General features: G+C 38.7%; 1 protein-coding gene across 1 annotated transcript in view; it reads left to right on the top strand.

Annotated features, from left to right (window-relative positions):
- The window catches only part of LOC122813417 (protein transport protein Sec16B-like), a 1,253,021-nt gene that overhangs the window by 1,012,734 nt on the left and 222,721 nt on the right, over window positions 1–17,566 (top strand). Inside the window, exon 18 of the mRNA XM_044085733.1 lies at window positions 5,446–5,518. Coding sequence (XP_043941668.1) covers window positions 5,446–5,518 — 73 coding nt within the window. The remainder of the gene's footprint in view (window positions 1–5,445; window positions 5,519–17,566) is intronic.

Here is a 17,566-nt window from a genome sequence, read left to right as displayed (position 1 = left end):
GCATATCATCCCAAGCTGACAGGCATTGGATCCCCTTTGAATGACACCAGTACTTAAGCCAATTGTTGAAATTGATCATCTTGTCTTCATATTGTGGCATCATTCTTGGTGAGGGTAAGATGCTACTCAAGTTCAGGGTCATACCGGCCTGGGCTACATGCTCAGAGAGCTCCTTTATGTCTCTTTTCATGTAGTCCAGGGAGGTACATCTCAGGTCATTCACACCAGCATGGACAATGACTGAGTCATATTTGTTCTTGCCTTGGAGTGACCTGAGTGCTTGTGTTATGTAGCGGATCCTAACGCCCGACAGGCTGCTCACCGTGACCCTCTCCTTGTTCAGCCTGGTGAGCGGGACGTCAGTGTGCCTGACAATAGAGTCACCTATTACAAGTGTATCAGGTTTGTTGTTTAGTCTTAAGGGCTGTGACTGTTCGGCACACTGGCTTTGTGAGATATGTGTTGCACGTGTTTTGTTTTGGGGTAGCGGTTGCTTGGGTGTCTGCTTTGGAGGTCTCTGCTGCTTAGGCAGATCTTTATTTAGAGCCTCCGAGAATGTTTTTGTGTGATTATGTGTTTGGTTTGCTGTCGTGGTAGGTCTATGTGAGACTGGAATTGTAGTGAGTGTGTTTTCCTTCTCCTCCTGACTGGTTATGCCAGTACTGAGTTGAGAGAGCTTAGCCTCCAGTTTGGCTATATGGTTGCATCTCTCACATGTGTTGGAATTTGTTGGGAGGAGGAGAGGGTTGTCTGTGTACATGAGGCAGTTGTAACATTGCCTCAAGATTCCCAGATTCACGAGCTGGACCGGTTAGGAGATTGACAACTGACCTTTGGACATGCTAGAATAATATTGGGAATTCCTTAATAATTGAAAACAAGGGCCAGTGGGGAGTGAGGGTGTAGTACTTTTAATTTTTAGTGCTGACTTATATAATTGCTTTAGTGAGCAAGTGCCAGGTAACTTAAGTGCAATGTGTTACAGGTAACTTAAATGCAAAAACGACAAACAGTAACTTTCTTTCAAGTGAAACAAGGAAATAAGTACAGTAAACAATACAGATATCACTAATGATCCACAGAAGCGCTGAGAAGCTGTGTATTAGGTGGAATTAGCGTTCCAGGGAAATAGCAAGCAAACAAACAACAAGCATATAAACAAAGCTAGATTCAGCAGGCCTGGATCTATTCTATGCTACAGCAAACAAGGTGTACCAATTTCAGTAAGATTCAGTTCAAATATTCAGGCACTATAAACCTTTAACCAGTAATTCCCAGCTCAGAAGGGCAGAGTCCAGCCTCTTCTCCCACAAGAGTGCAGACCACGAACCTTCTTAATGTAAAATAACTGGCCTGAAGCCCAAGTGCTTAAACCAGAACTAATACACTTTAAGAATAACAGACACTGGGCTCTCAATCAGCAGTTCCCAACTTAGAAGGATGAAAGCTACCTGTCCTGCCATCACAGTGCATGCCACAAACCTTCCTAATGTAAAACAACTGGTCTGAAGCCCAAGTGCTTAATCCAAAAGACTTAGAATGATAGCTACACTTTAATCAAGTTACTACCAAGCAGTAATAAATACAATTGAATACTTTAGAGAATGCCTGGATTAGTGCTCAAGTTACACAAACAAAGCTAGATCCAGCAGGCCCAAATCCAGTCTATGCCACAGCAAACAAGGCACCAACTTCAGTAAGAAGCAGTTCAGATATGCATGCACTATAAGCCTTTAACCAGAAATTCCCAGCTCAGAAGGGCAGAGTCCAGCCTCTCCTCCCACAAGAGTGCAGACCACGAACCCTCTTAATGCAAAATAACTGGCCTGAAAGCCCAAGTGCTTAAACCAGAATTAATACACTTTTAGAATAACAGACACTGAGCCCTCAATCAGCAGTTCCCAACCTAGAAGGATGTAAGCTACCTGTTCTGTCACTACAGTGCAGACCACAAACCCTCTCAGTGCAAAACAACTGGTCCGAAGCCCAAATGTTTAAACCAAAAGGTTTAGAATGAGTTACACCAAGCAGTAATAAATACAATTGAGTACTTTTAAGATGATGCAAAAGTAAAATAAAGTAGGTAGAAACACAAGTACAGTAAAAGCAGATGAAAACTTTTTTTTTTCTGAACAAATGCTGAGATAAAAGAAACAGATTTGAGTACTGAAACTAGAAAACTGGCTAGTTATAAGAAAAAAAACTAAGCTAGAAGGCTTCCCTCCAACACAGAAGGGCTTGGGGGCTCAGAAGCCTACAAATAGTCTATACCACTTAACAGAAAAGGCAGGAAACAAGCTTAAATTTTTTTTTTGTTTACCAGATGCTCTCTTTGTACACAGTAGGAGTGCCTGAAATCAGAATATGATCTCACTGCACTCAGTTGAGTGAGCAAATGAGATGGGCCCAGAAGGAGTATCTAAACACAAATTTACAAGAGGGGCGGGCAGTTTCAAGGCCACTAAGATTAACACCAAAACAAAAACAGGGAGGGTGGGTGGAACGAACTGAAGAGAAGAGTCATAACTTCCAGTTAGTTAATATTCCTGCAACACAGTTAAAATCAATTTAAATACTGTATTTTTTTTAAATAAAAAGTGCAGATAAAGGTACTTAAATTCTCTTATACTTCCAGTTGAATACAGCAAGTTCTTAGCCGGCCAAAGCTGAGGTTTTTAAGCAGAAAATATTTCACACTGTACCACTTAAATAGGCAAGGACAGGAAATCAAAGAATGTAGCTACCCCCACACCTGTAATTACTAGCAAGTAACAAAATTCAGCAAACACTATAGTTGAATAATGAAGAATAATGAATGTGAATAAGGTTTGGCAAAAAGCTGATCTGAATCTGTGCACTCAGCAAACTGCAGGGTGACCATATCTATATATATATATATATATATATATATATATATATATATATATATGTTTTGTTGGTACTTTGAGCTTCTAACTGCAAAGCAAGCTGCTAAGGTTCAACTTCTCTACAAGGCACATGAGATGATTTTGACTCAAAAACAATGATCTACTGCAGGTAAAATAAGGACTTGTTCATGGGGTAGCTTACAAAGATTTTGAAAGAGAAGAAGCAGAAAACATTTGTTTTCAGATTTGCAGCTATGATGCCACAAATGTATATGTGCAATTGTATCAGGTTATTGTAGGACTTCACTAAAAAGGGCTACCAGTGATGTGCTGCTCTTAACCATGGGATTCATTAGTGCAATCAGATGTATAAGCTGAATTAAGGTGTTAAGCCTGAAGTTTATGAGCACCAGCAGAATCTCCCTGAAAACTAAAACAAAAAGTCTCTGCCATCTATATTAGCTTTCGTGGACCCATTAACAAAGATTACTTACAGCCCCCACTGGTGTTTTTTACTAGAGTACCCAAATCAGTGTGTTTAAACTACTCTCACTACACACACACACACACACACACACACACACCCACACACACCCACACACACCCACACACACACACACACACACACACACACACACACACACACACACACACACACACACACACACACACACACACACATACACACACACACAGACGCACATGCATGCACACACGCACATGCATGCACACACACACACACACACACACACACACACACACACACACACACACACACACATGCATGCACACCACACACACACACACACACACACACACACACACACGTATGTGTGTTTATTGTCTTCTTTTACTGCATTTTTCCTGTGTCTTAAAAAATTTAGAGAGAATATAAGACAAAATTAATGCTGACAAAAATGGTCACAGATTTAAAAAATATTTTTTTGTAGAGCTAACCAGTTGTGAAAATTATGATGGTAAAATACCTCTTACACTCTTATGACTTAGGAACTTACCATACCTCTCAACCTCTCAGTGGAAAAAATCTGGAGAAAGCCAGAAATAATGGGGGGACAAAGGCCCATAAATAGGGATAGATTTTAAATATTGCTCTTGTAAACTTAGAAAGTTGCTAGAATAATAGGTTTTGCATTGTTCTGTATTTTATGAAGGATATGAAGTCTAAAATGCAGATGTTTGTCATTATTTAGTATTATTTAGGGACTTCAATCCTCAGTGATTTGCTAGAAAACCACAAATTTTATGCTGAACAGACCAAACGTATGAGGCAAACACTGGACCGTTGAGAGGTATGGTGCTCACCCTGTACATCTTGAATTATTTATTTAGATTCCATCAGTGATTCTTTAGTTGCTACTACTTTCTTCAAACTTTGTGAATGGCAAATGGAGACAAAATATTCTGAAGAAGTATTAGTTAGCTGTTTCTTTGAACATTAGAGTAGATTGAAAATCTGTTAAAATTTCTGAAAACAAATAATACATATTATAGTGGTAATCTGTGGTATCTCTGATCAGCACTTATGTAACCAGTTAATGCCTGTGAATAAGAAAACAAGAAGATTAATTATACTTTAGTGCTTTTAACATGCTGTATAACTTTGTATATTCTATACTTAAATGTGCATAACAAATAGAATACAGTTTTTACCACCTATACACAGAATTATCTGATGTTCATGTTGCAGGCTAACACATTTTGGTCATGAGATGGCATTAACTGCACCCTGTTGTTGTGTCTTTCGGCTTTTCCCGGTTAGGGGTCACCACAGCAGAACTCCGGTCCACTAATGATTGGCAGTAGATTTTTATGTGCCGAGTTGCCAGCCCTGACGCACAACCTTCAACGAAGGTACACCCATTCACGCATGTCTCCCGACAAAAGACGCTCTAGCTGAGAATCGAACGGAACAACATCTTACTGTCAGGCGACAGCGCTACCCCAGCACCACCACCACAGTCAACTATGTTTTATAGTACACTGACTAAATCATTGGTACAGATGCTAGTCTGCTAACTTTAGTAAATCAGCCTAAGATGAATGATAGACTAGCGATGCTGGGGAATTGTTTAATGTTTTTGTGGTTAGGCAGCCTGAGAAAATTCAAGAGGATGGTGCACAACTTGCATGAGCTCTTGTGGAGAGAATGAGCATGCTCGACTTTGCAGAATTAAGTAATGGACGTCCGTGCATGATGGAGGACCTGTAACAACTGACCTTAACTGCATTCCAGGTACATTGCTAACTCTTGGCAGACAATGGTATGTTTCTGTTAAGACTTGGTAACTTCTTCATCTTCATGAGAATGCCACTTTGAGCAATCAACAGACTTGTCTAGTAAAGGATCATGACCAGAATCTGTCAGGAGTGTCAGAGAAGGCTGAATCTAGCACAGTACAGCAACTTAACTTCTGGATGAGCCATGGGATGGGGATATAGCATGTACTGAGACAACAGTCAACAAATGCAATCTGAAGAAAACAAGTGTTATTAAAAAGTATTACATAAAGTTATTGCTAGCTAACATTATATTTTAATTTATTGATTTTTTTTTTAGATGGAAAATTTGTCCAATGAATCTGTGATGCCATTAGCATTCAGACTTCAAGACATCCCTGCAGCAACTACAGGTGATACTTTGTTTCTAGCAGGTTTGAATCTTAGAATTTTATGATGTTTTCTGTAATGAACTTATCATACACTGAGGTGTTGATGACAGGAAGGCATTTATAACTCAGGAGGCATTTGCCATGTATGAAGTTGTTCATTGGTGTTACTAAAGTTTGAGTGAAAATAATCAAATGAAAACTGAAAATGTCTTCTCTTGACTGGTTATGACTTCAGTCATACAGAAGAGCACTGGGGTCCAAATGGAGAGATGATAAATCATCAAGCAGAGGAGAGTAGTATTGCTACTTTCCCACTCATCTCACACACGATAGCCCAAATAGTGCTCATACCACATAGGGCTATCCCACTATCTATCTTTTCTTTATTAATCTATGTTCCTTCAGATGACCTAACTTGTAAAACTACATGACCAATTTGGTCTTTCAGAAGTGACTCACCTTGTAAAGCTACGTGATTTATGTACCTCATATATATTGAAAAAAAAAAAAAAGTATTCCTGTATGTCCGAAACATGCATGTTTATATTGTATTTCTGTTGTTGTTTTTAAGCTCATTTACATATTGTTGGCAATGTACCACTTAAACTAAGTTTACTGCTTGTACCTTAATAATGTTCTTTTTGTTGTGGAGCTTTTCTTCCTGGGTCTCCACTGAAAATGTTTTTTTTTTCAATCCAATCGGACACTACCCAATTAACAAATGTAAATAAAAAAGTAATAAATAAATTAATCCTTAAGTCCTGGTGAGTACCTTCACAAGCTGGACCCTATTTTTTTACAAATTCTCATCAAGGTGACACTGATATATAGACTGTATTTTATACAGCATATGTCATGGACAGAAGTAGGTTAAAGAATTAAAAAGATAGCTGGTTGCACAAGTCCCAGGATAAAAATGAGTCCAATCCTGGTAGGTGCACTGGTGCCAGGACTGGAAAAAATGACAGTGTAGAATCCTCAAGACACAGAAACATTCCTACAATGGGGCCAGGCCAGGCACAGGGGAAGGAGGACCTCCTGTTGTAGAACGTAGTCCACAAAAATCACAAAAACTGACAGACCAAAAAAGAGCTATAAATATGGTAGACTACTGAGAAAATTATGTATTGTTCCTATTATGCAAGAAGCTCAGAATTTCCAGATACAACACAAAAAATTCTCCTGAAGTTAAAGGGCTTCCAGAATACCAAACCAATGTAAAAAAAACAAAAACAGCTGAAAGTCCACCACAGTTGTCATTACACGACAAGGCTTTTGAATAAAACTCTCATCAGCATCTAAAAACACACAGTCTTTCTGAGTTTAAATACCTAAAAGCAGCCAATTAATTATCACATGTTCTGAGCTTATTAAAGCTATTAAAGTGCCCACATAAAAATATATATATGCTAACTAAAATTCATCTTATTTATAAATAAAATGTGCTTCTCATATAAAATACAAGACATAAATGCATAAAACATAAAAACAATTATCTGCCACATTATTTATCTATAAATAATTTTTAAATGTTATTATGCCTATCTTTCAATATGGGTTTTAAGCTCACAGTACTATTCAGACCTGGGGGATGGTCAGCCCTAAAGTAATTTATCCATCTATACTCATTCAATTCTGTTTTATTTACCATATCTCCACCATTTTTGTTCCTAGATATTACTTGTAAAATTCTGAATTTAAATGTATGCTCTACACCCATGTTCTCTACGTGTTTTGCTAAAGCATTAGTTAAAACTCTCTATTTTATGTCTGACATATGTGCGCTGATTCTATCCTTAAGTCTCTTATTAGTTTTACCAATATAAAAACATGTGCACGCTATACAGTGTGCAAAGTAAATCACATTTTCTGAAATACAAGTATCCCTTGCATTAAATGTAAAATTCTCTCCACTGATTGGGTGCTTAAAAAATGCTTCTGTACTTATATCTATACAATGTACACAATTATAACATGGAGTTGTCCCAATCTTCCCATGATATTTCACGACTTCTTTTTTACTATTCATTTCTTTGAAACATGGCTGTTGTCTCACGTTCTTTACTCTTTTATATTTAAGCTTGGCGTCTCTCCTACAATCTTAAATTTCCTGGTTAGAGGCCAGTATTACCCAGTTTCTTCTAACTATATCTTTTATCAAATCAGTATGTCTATTATATGTTGTAATATAACTGACACTTCTTCTTTCTTTCCTGAAACTTCTACCAGTAATAACTTCAGCTTTTTCGGTTTGTACATTAGTAAAATACTGTTTAGCTATGTCGTTTCTCAAAGTTCTTACTATATTCTTAGACCTTTCAATTAACCTCACATCATAACCTTTATCCAAGAAATCTGATGCCATTATTTTCATCTGATTAACAAATGTATCATCTTTTGTACTCAGCCTACTAGCTTGCATAAACTGGCTCTTGACAACACCTTCAAACACATGATGTGGGTGCATACTTTGATAGTGAACATACTTTGCTGCTTGTATCGGCTTCTTATATATAGCTGTACTCATTGCATCATTTTCCTTAGAAATAGTTACGTCCAAAAAATTAATTATATTTGATGAACTATTAATATAACTTTTACTAAACTGCAGTAAGGGGACTAACTTCCTATCCACATATTTTGAAATGGCACAAACTGAACAGACACCAACCTGGTTAACAACAGGAAAAAACAAATACTCCTACTTAACAGCAAACATGCAAGCTATCCTAAAAACTACAGACCAGCAACTTGCCTTCTGATGATGTATAAACTATACACTGGAAGTGATGCCGTCAGAGTTTATAGTCATTTAGAAGAAAACTGAATCATGGCAATAGAACAAAAGGGCAACAAAAGAAAGTCATATGGAGTAAAGGATCATTTGTTGTTAAATAAAGTTATAATTAAGAACTGTAAAAAGGGGAAGAATCTAAGTATGGCATGGATAAACTACTAAAAAGCATTTGACAGTATCCTACATTCAGGGATAAAAGAGAGCTTAACAATCCTCCTATCTGAAGATGAAGGAACAATCCCTCCTCAATTGGCATTGGCTCTGAGGCTGACCTCAGACCTGAGGTATTGTCAGCCAAAGCCCGTAGAGGCAGAGGCAGCTCTAAAAACTTCAGATTTTACTCCATCCCTGGGGCCATGTTACTGGCATTTCTGCTCCAAGACTCATATCGATCTAAAAAAATTGGAATTGAGACAGTAAGGGATACTGACAGAGTTGAAGTTCCCTGAGCTTTCAGCTTTGACTGATGTGCACTGGGTAAGTTCAGACCCATGGGGACCAGATCCAAGGGATGGACTGGCACCAGAGATATCAATGGAGGGGCTACTGGAGATATCAGTGGAGGGGTAGTTGGACTTGTACCCAGAGTTCCCACAGGGAACAGTGTCAGGAGAAACCCTTGCTGTATATGTGATCTCAGGAATCTATGCATCATTCATCTGACAGCCATCTTGGTGAAACTGCTGTTAGACCAGACAGACCTCAAACGGAACGCCACAAGTGGAGGTCTGGAGTATTGTTATTCTTGCGGAATAGGGGAGTGGAGTCTAGGGCTCACCAGATCTGAAGAAATGCTTGGATGAGGTGAGGCAGTTTGGATATGAGTGGCTGCTGGATCTGACTTCCTCAGAGTCTTAGTTGCTGGGCCTGAAGAATCTGTTGGATCTGGAGACCTTTTTCCTGGTATTTTCTGTTCTTTTCTCCTCAGATATATATCATTATTTAGACTTTTATTTCTCCTTAGCCTACTTCTTGTCCATCTTCTTACTAGGAGAAGATGAAGCTGATCTGGAAGAATTAGATGTTGAAGTCTGAGAAGTAGATCCTGTCTAGGAAGGAAGCAAACCTTTTAGAATTAACTTCTCTTTGTGGTCTTGATTGGCTCTAGTGCTGAAAGAGGCATACATTTTTTAATGTGCATCAAGGTGGGCATCACCCAAACAATAAACATAAAAAGAGTATGTGTTTTGAGGTGGAGTTTTATGTTCACAAGCTATGCACATCTTTTAACCCTGTATTTTGTTGGACATTAGAATAAAAACAACAATATTAGAGTACTACTAATGTAATGGATTCAACTTCCTCCTTTCTTCTCTAAATCTATTATAAATAAGTGCTGTAAAGAATTTACATCTATTTTTCTCTAAAAACTACTTATAAAACTACTTGTTTAACTACCCAATCAAGATAAAACTACACAGAAAATATAGCACACTTTTGTGAACCCTATAAATATCAAGTATCATCTAAATCCTTCACACATGCTACAGACCAATTTGCCCTAAGTAGAAAAAAATGGTTAAGAATGGAGAGATCTAAATTAATAAAAACAGAAATAGAAAATTGTCACTTAACAGTGAAAAACTTGGGGCCCTTGGAAACGCATCTGAACGATCAGGTGGTAAGTGAGATCTGAGATACATCAGTGGAAAGGAGGGAACTATGGGTGAGGAAAGAGTCAGATACTTGGATCCCAGCTTCATAAAAAAGTAGCAAGGATGGATCCAACAGCTCAAAGTTTGAATCAGATGAAAGAGACATCAGATATAATGTTTTGAACTGAAATATGGACATTTTGAAAAAAAAACAAAAATCTGTATCATGCCTATTCACAAACGTGGTAACTCCTCTGAAATAGCAAATTTTTCTATCACTATCTTATCCCCCCTCTCTAAACTTCTAGAAAAGTACGTACATCAGCAAATCTTTTCCCTGACCATACTACAGCTGCCCTAGTTGTCTCCTTAGATAACATTGTCAGTTCTCAAGATAAGAATAACTTGGCCTCTTCCTCTTTTTAGTCATCTCCAAAGCCTTTGACACAGTCTCTCACTCCAAATTGCTCTCTAAAATATCTGCAATTTTTGTCTAATACAATACTCAGCTGGTTTGCTAGCTACCTTTCTCATCTGCAACAATCTGTAAAGTGGCTCTCTACACACTCCTCTTTTCTTGCAGTTAATATCACTGTCTCACAAGATTCTGTCCTTGGACCGCTTTTCTTTAACATCTTCATTAACAACTTATATACATCGCCCCAACAGGTTTCCTTCCTCAAATACACAGATGACTCCTCCCTCTTATGCGCATCAAATCTCTTCCCCATTTACACTCCATTACTCAAAATGCCTCCAACTCCATTTCTGTGAAAACGAACTCTTCCTATTCCTAAATCCCGATAAAACCTAGCTATTACTATGTTTCTCCAAATCTCTTAACACCTTTCAAAACCAGCTTCAAAATTACTTCTCTCAATCACACAGATATAGAAGTCATATCTCATACCAAGTTACTAGGCATCACGATTGATCAACTGAAATTTGATATTCATATACAAAATTATATAAAAAAAACACATAAAAAATTTAATATGCTCAACAGATCCAAAACAAGCCTCACCAATCTCCTCCAGAGTCACAATGGCAAACACATACCTTCTACCTTCTCTACTGTATGTCTCACTGATTCTTACCAATATTCAAATCTCTCTCATCACAAAACTAGAACTATGTTACAACACGGTAGCTAGATTTGCAACCAGTCTGACATACTAGGCTGGACAAGCAGAAGGTTACTCTTAGCTGCCTGTCGGGAGCCAGAATCCGCCACATAACACAAACACTCAGATCACTCCAGAACAAGTACAAATATGACTATGTCATTGTTCATGTTGGTGTGAATGACCTGAGATGTACCTCCCTGGACTACATGAAAAGAGACATGGAAGAGCTCTCTGGTCATATAGTCCAGGCTGGTATGACCCTGACCCTAAGTAGCATCCTGCCCTCACCAAGAATGATACCTTAGTATAAAGAAAAAATGATCAATTTCAACAATTGTCTAAGTTTCTGGTGTCATTCAAAGGGGATCCAGTGTCTGTCAGCCTGGGACGACATGATCGACAAGCCATGTTGCTTCACAAGAGACAGCTTGCACCTGTCACCCCTAAGCTTTTGAATACTGGCCAAGGCTCTTGCTGCCCCCATAATGCCTTTTTTAGGCAAGGCTCAAAAGTCAAATCCACCTCCATAAACAGCACAATTAACAAAAAACTGAGGGTTATGCTACTCAACGCCAGAAGTTTAAATCCCAAAATGCACACGCTCGAAGCACTCTTCAGTATGGAGAACGTTGACATCTGTGCAGTAACTGAAACCTGGTTCAAGGCTCCAGAGAGCACCCCAGCATTACCGGGCTACAACTCATACCACACGTTTCGGCCACAGAACACGGACCGAAACACAAAAGGAGGGGGTGTATCCATATTTATCAAGGATACCTACACCTCCAGGTTAGTGTCGCAGCATGATACCTCTGAGATCATCCATGTGCAACTAACATCAGGCAAATCTGCAATGCAAATTGTGGCCTGCTACAGATCACCCTCCATGACCCAGGACCACCACTCCACCTTTCTGGAGACAATGGAAAACATGAAGGTCCTACCAAATACCCTGATATTGGGCGAGTTCAATTATCCTACCATTCACTGGGAAAACTACTCGAGTACAAACTCACTGGCCCAACGCTTCCTGGAATTCATCAACTCAAATGCCCTGGATCAGCTGGTAAACTCCCCTACTAGAGGTGAAAACATATTGGACCTGGTCATCACCAACATGGGCGACAGATGTTCCACACTGGAGGTCAAGCCATCAGTGGTTTGATCAGACAATAAACTAATCACTCTGGATGTCCACACCCCAACACCACCCCCAACTAAGGAAACCACAGTAGAAAACTTTTCTAAAGCAAACTTCACCTTACTTAAGACAGAGGTGGTAAGTTTCACAGCCACCACGCTAAAGGATAACGCTGCCCAAGATGCAGAAACCATTACAAATGCACTCTATGAACATCTACAAGGATGCATGGATCATGCCACCTCTAGCAAAACCAAGACTCACTCCTCTAAGAGAAGGAAACCAGTTTGGGGTCCCCTGCAATAAACAGGTTATATAATAGAAGGAGGAAACTAGTTCAGAAAAAAAGCAAATCCCAAGAAGGAAAGACATCCCTGATCAGTATCAGTAAGAAACTAAGGTCCCTCATGAAATCATCCAAGGCTAACTTCGAAAGAAAAATAGCTAAGGATTCAAAAGATAACCACAAAGCCTTCTTTAGCTATATTAGGAATCTAAATGGCAACTCGCAGATATACACTGAACTAGTGCAAAATAGCACAAAATATACTGAACCTACTGATATTGCCAACATCCTGGCAGATAGATTCAGTGCAAACTTCACCTCCCTCTCACTTCCAAAAGGGCCCACAACAATACTGGAAAAGTGTAGTGTCCCAAAAATCACAGACACACAGGTGAAAACAGCCCTTTCAAAAGCCAAAAACACAGCGTCAATGGGACCAGATGGTGTCCTAGGCTGCATCTTGCACGAACTACATAACAAACTAACCCCCCCCACCTAAACACGCTGTTCAACCTCAGCCTCTCCACAGGCTACATGCCCATAGAATGGCACACAGCAATGGTTATTCCTGTCCACAAAGGAGGGACCATAACTGACCCTGGTAACTATCTAGCCTGACTAGCCTGGTCTGTAAGGCTATGGAGCGCATCATCATGGAACTCATTAACAAAGACATTGGGAACCTCCAAACACTTGACCCGATCCAGTTTGGCTTTGTTAAAGGCAGATCATGCCTACTAAACCTGGTTGACTTCTTCGAGACAGTCACCAAGGCCATAGACGAGGGAAAGGTGGTTCACACAGCCTACCTTGACCTCGCCAAGACTTTCAACACCATTCCCCACTCGGGTTTACAGAAAGACTCACCAGCCTGAACATAAAACCCCTATGTCATGAGATGGGTTACCAAATGGCTTACAGACAGAACTCACATGGTAAGAATAGCGGGCTCCAGGTCCGACTCTAAACCAGTCATAAGTGGTGTCCAGCAAGGCTCAGTCCTGGGACCCCTACTTTTCAGCATATACTTCTCAGAAGTACAGGCAAACACAGGAGGACTATGGCTAACCAAGTTTGCTGATGACTGCAAACTGGGAGCCATAATTGACTGTCCAGCTGACACGGACATCCTCCAAAAGGGCCTTACTAAGATGGACACCTGGTGTCAAAGTCATGGCCACAAGCTAAATGCCAAAAAGTGCATAGTCATCCTGTTTGGGAAAAACAAAACACCCACAAATTACCACATAGGTGGCAGCCCCCTTAATACAGAAGAGGTAATAAGAGATCTGGGGACCCAGGTAGATAGCAATCTCTCCTTTGACAATCATATTGCTAAAGTAGTTAGGAAATCTTTCTCTGTGGCCTATCTAATCACTAAAGGGTTTGCATCTAGAAATAAAGAGGTTATAGTGCCCCTCTACTCATCACTCATTAGACCCATCATACAGTAAAATTCCCCATTTGGGATGTACCTCACAAGGCACTTCCAACAGCCGGAAAGACCACAATAGTACCTCATTAAGAGGATTACTGGCCTCAAACATATGTCCTGTGCAGCCTGACTGAAAAAACTCCGGCTGTACTCAGTGGCATATCGCTTACTCAGAGGTGATCTCTGCCTGACTTACAAAGCCATGTCCAACTCAGAATTGATGGACATGCTCCACTTAAAGAAATCCAAGTCACTGCAAGCCACGCGCTCTAGTGAGCTAAACCTTGCCACAACAATAAATAGAACATGCTGGAGGGATGAATTCCTGTCACAGAGACTCCCCATGCTTTGGAACAAAATTCCAAACTACATTAGGCAGAGCCCCTCACTAACACTCTTTAAGAGAAACCTTGATGAGTGGATGGGTAACAGAAAATACACCCCTGGGATCACTTCATTGGCTCTGCTTGAAAGAGGATCAGTTAATTAATCAATGGGGCGGCGAAAACCTACACACTTTGGCTAGGCTTATAAAGGCCTTTGGGCAGATAGCCTAGTACCTACATATGAACCTATAAAAGTCATCATTGTTCTCCTCTTAAAACATTAAACTAATTTGAGTTACCTAATTACCTCAAGTACACTCAGCTTTTACTCGTCCATAAAATTATATGTAATCCTTCCACTGTCTATTCATCAGTGGCATTCTTAAACAGTAGATTCTGAACCATCCACTTCACTCATCTGAGAAACAGCTTCTTAAAAACCATAAATCAAAAAAAAAAAAAAAAAACCAAAAAAAAACATAGTTTTACTTCTGCATAGTAGCCAAAAGCTAGAACAATATTCCTATACATATTAGTTCAACACCAACAAGTCCCATTTTAAGCATACCCTAAAAGGATACCTTCTAAACTCCAGACTCTGTACTTGCTTTTCTGCAGGTTAAAGTGACTATTTTATTTTCCCCTTCCCATACTGTTTCCCTTCTACTGTCTCTCTTCCCTTTCTCTTTCACACTTCTTCTTCCTTGCAATCTAATAAACACCTACTATCTGTTACACTAATCTTAGCACCTACCCTTATTTCTGTTTTATTTCCTTCTATAACATCATTCTTGAGTCTTCTTTTACCTTGTTTTTCTCCACTTTCATTCTTCTTCTCCACCTTCCTTTGACCTTTCCTAACCTATAATATTCTTATTACTGTTATGTTTTCTGTTCTGCACCTCCTGTATATTATTACTTCTTATTTCTCCATAATATTCAAATATAACTTTATATATATATATATATATATATATATATATATATATATATATATATATATATATATTTATTTATTTATTTTACATTTGTTTACCGGGAAAGTCCGACTGGATACATGTCCATTTTCAACGGAGGCCCGGGGAGAAAAGCTCCAACATCAGACAAAAAACAGCAAATATGAGTTACATAAATACATACCAGTTTTGTGGTTGGTTACAAGATACATGTCATTGTGTTCTACAAACAAGGTAGGAAATTTACTAATATAAGTAATATTCTATATTATATATATATATATATAAAATCTGTGTGTGTGTGTGTGTGTGTGTGTGTGTGTGTGTGTTTGCTTGTATCTGATGTAAATATGCTGTTTTTTTTTCTTTATTTGTGATGCCCCTGCACTGGCCCAGTAATCAAGGAGCCTCAATCCTCACCACTAGCACCAGTGAGAGACGTACATATTGGGAGGATGACAAGTACACACACAGTAAATTACAATTCCCCTGAGAGCACACAGAGATCACAGTCAGTCTAGGGCTGGTTTCTCCCTTTCTTCAGATCACCAGTAAGACTCCCCACTGGCACAGCTATAGGGTTGAGATCTCAGCTTAGTGGCCAAGCCAAAACCTCTAGCACCCTCTCTGTCTGACCTGTACTTCATGTCCCTGCCCAAGTAGCTGACACACTCACACTTTGAGATTTGATTTACACACAAACACACACCTGGGAAATGCTGGCACAGGTTTACTAGCTATGCCTCCTGCCCAGATTATAAGGTAGTATCAGCTGCCACCAGCCACTACATATCAGCTACTTAAGGCCCTTACAAAGAGTGACCAATCCTACTGTGTAATATTACTATTATCCAAATGGTAAGTGTGACCAAGACTTTCAAGGCTATTTAGGAGTGGCCTGTACAGTGTCACCAAATACATATGCGGGTACTCTCAGAGTTTAAATATGTCTCACAAATATCAGCCACAATGATAGGTTTAAATATATTTAATGATAAATAATAAAAGAACAAGATAATACTGAAACAACGCAGCAACTACAGAGTTCAGAATCACAGGAAATATTTTAAAACAATATTGCAGGACAGTCTCAAATAAATACAGAAAACATCTTAACTAATCTTTACTATATTCCTATCTATATCTAAAAGATACTATGTCCTAAATACCTTACTTACAGAGCAAGGCAAACTGCAGATGAGTGGATGTTCTTGCTAGGTCCAAGAAAAGATACAAAATGCACCGTCTCCCTCTCCGAGACAGTTCTTAAATTAATATCACATATTACTGCTGGGTTAGCCCAGATGACATCACTTTTTGTCACCTGCCTTTAGTTCCCAGGCTAACAGAAACTTAACAAAATTTAACATTTTTATGTGAAAAATACATATCTCTCAAATGTTTGCTCAGAACTGGAAGTTGTAAAACAATTAAACACTTTTACATTTGAAACCTAGTAATTATTTCTGTTTCAAGACAATAGGGAAACCTCTAGCGCTACACATTGTGTCTGCTTAGTGAGAGATAACAAAATTGTAAAACACTTTACTTTTCATCTTATTTTCTTGAAGTTTTCCAAGTTAACTCTGTATGTTCCAGCTTCCACTATTAAAACATACATTTGCACAGATATATAGTTTATATACATTTCTGTTTTTTCCAGTAGGGTACACTTTGGTTACATTCTTGAAGCCCAGTACATAACATACAATCCAACACACACTTCTGCACCAGTAGTTTAACATACACATAACATATAGTTTTCTTACATTTGCAAGACAAGCATATGAGCTATAAGCAATATTCACAAATGACACACGACTATCCACAAAATTGCAGGTAGCTGGGCTGGCAGTGTCATGCTGTTAATCACATCTGTATAATTTATTGTAATCTTTTACTGCTTGTGTGCTTCCCAAATTATATGTATAGAATGTGTATTATTTCACATAATTCATGTCTTATGGAGCTTTTCTCACTGGGCCAGTTCAGACTTTCCTGGTAATTAAATGTCAAATAAATAAAAGTAAATAAAATTTAACTTTTGCCAGATGTGATACTGCTTTTGTAGTAAATGTAGTAATGTGCATTGAGGATAGGCTACATTGTGCAGGTAAAATGTAAACTGTTGGTTTTAAAGGAAATAATAAAGGGACACCTATATGGTATTAGGTAGAATATCCTATCTAAATCACTTAGTAAACATGTTTCAGAGGTAAATGATACACATAAATTTACATTTAGGTACTTACTTCTGGGACAAGGAACTTCAGGAGATTGAATGAAAAATGTTTAATACTATAAAGCAAAATGATATACTGCTTTGCAGTTTTACAAATGGATTAGACAAAACAGTTTTCTATAAACTGTTACTAAATAATTACACACTCTGCATTATGAGTTTGT

Source organism: Protopterus annectens, chromosome 10.part0 (genome assembly GCF_019279795.1).
Source record: "Protopterus annectens isolate FY-2018-M chromosome 10.part0, PAN1.0, whole genome shotgun sequence".
Lineage (NCBI taxonomy): Eukaryota > Metazoa > Chordata > Ceratodontiformes > Protopteridae > Protopterus > Protopterus annectens.
Note: the sequence above shows the minus strand (reverse complement) of the source record. Positions and strands in the feature narration are given on the sequence as shown.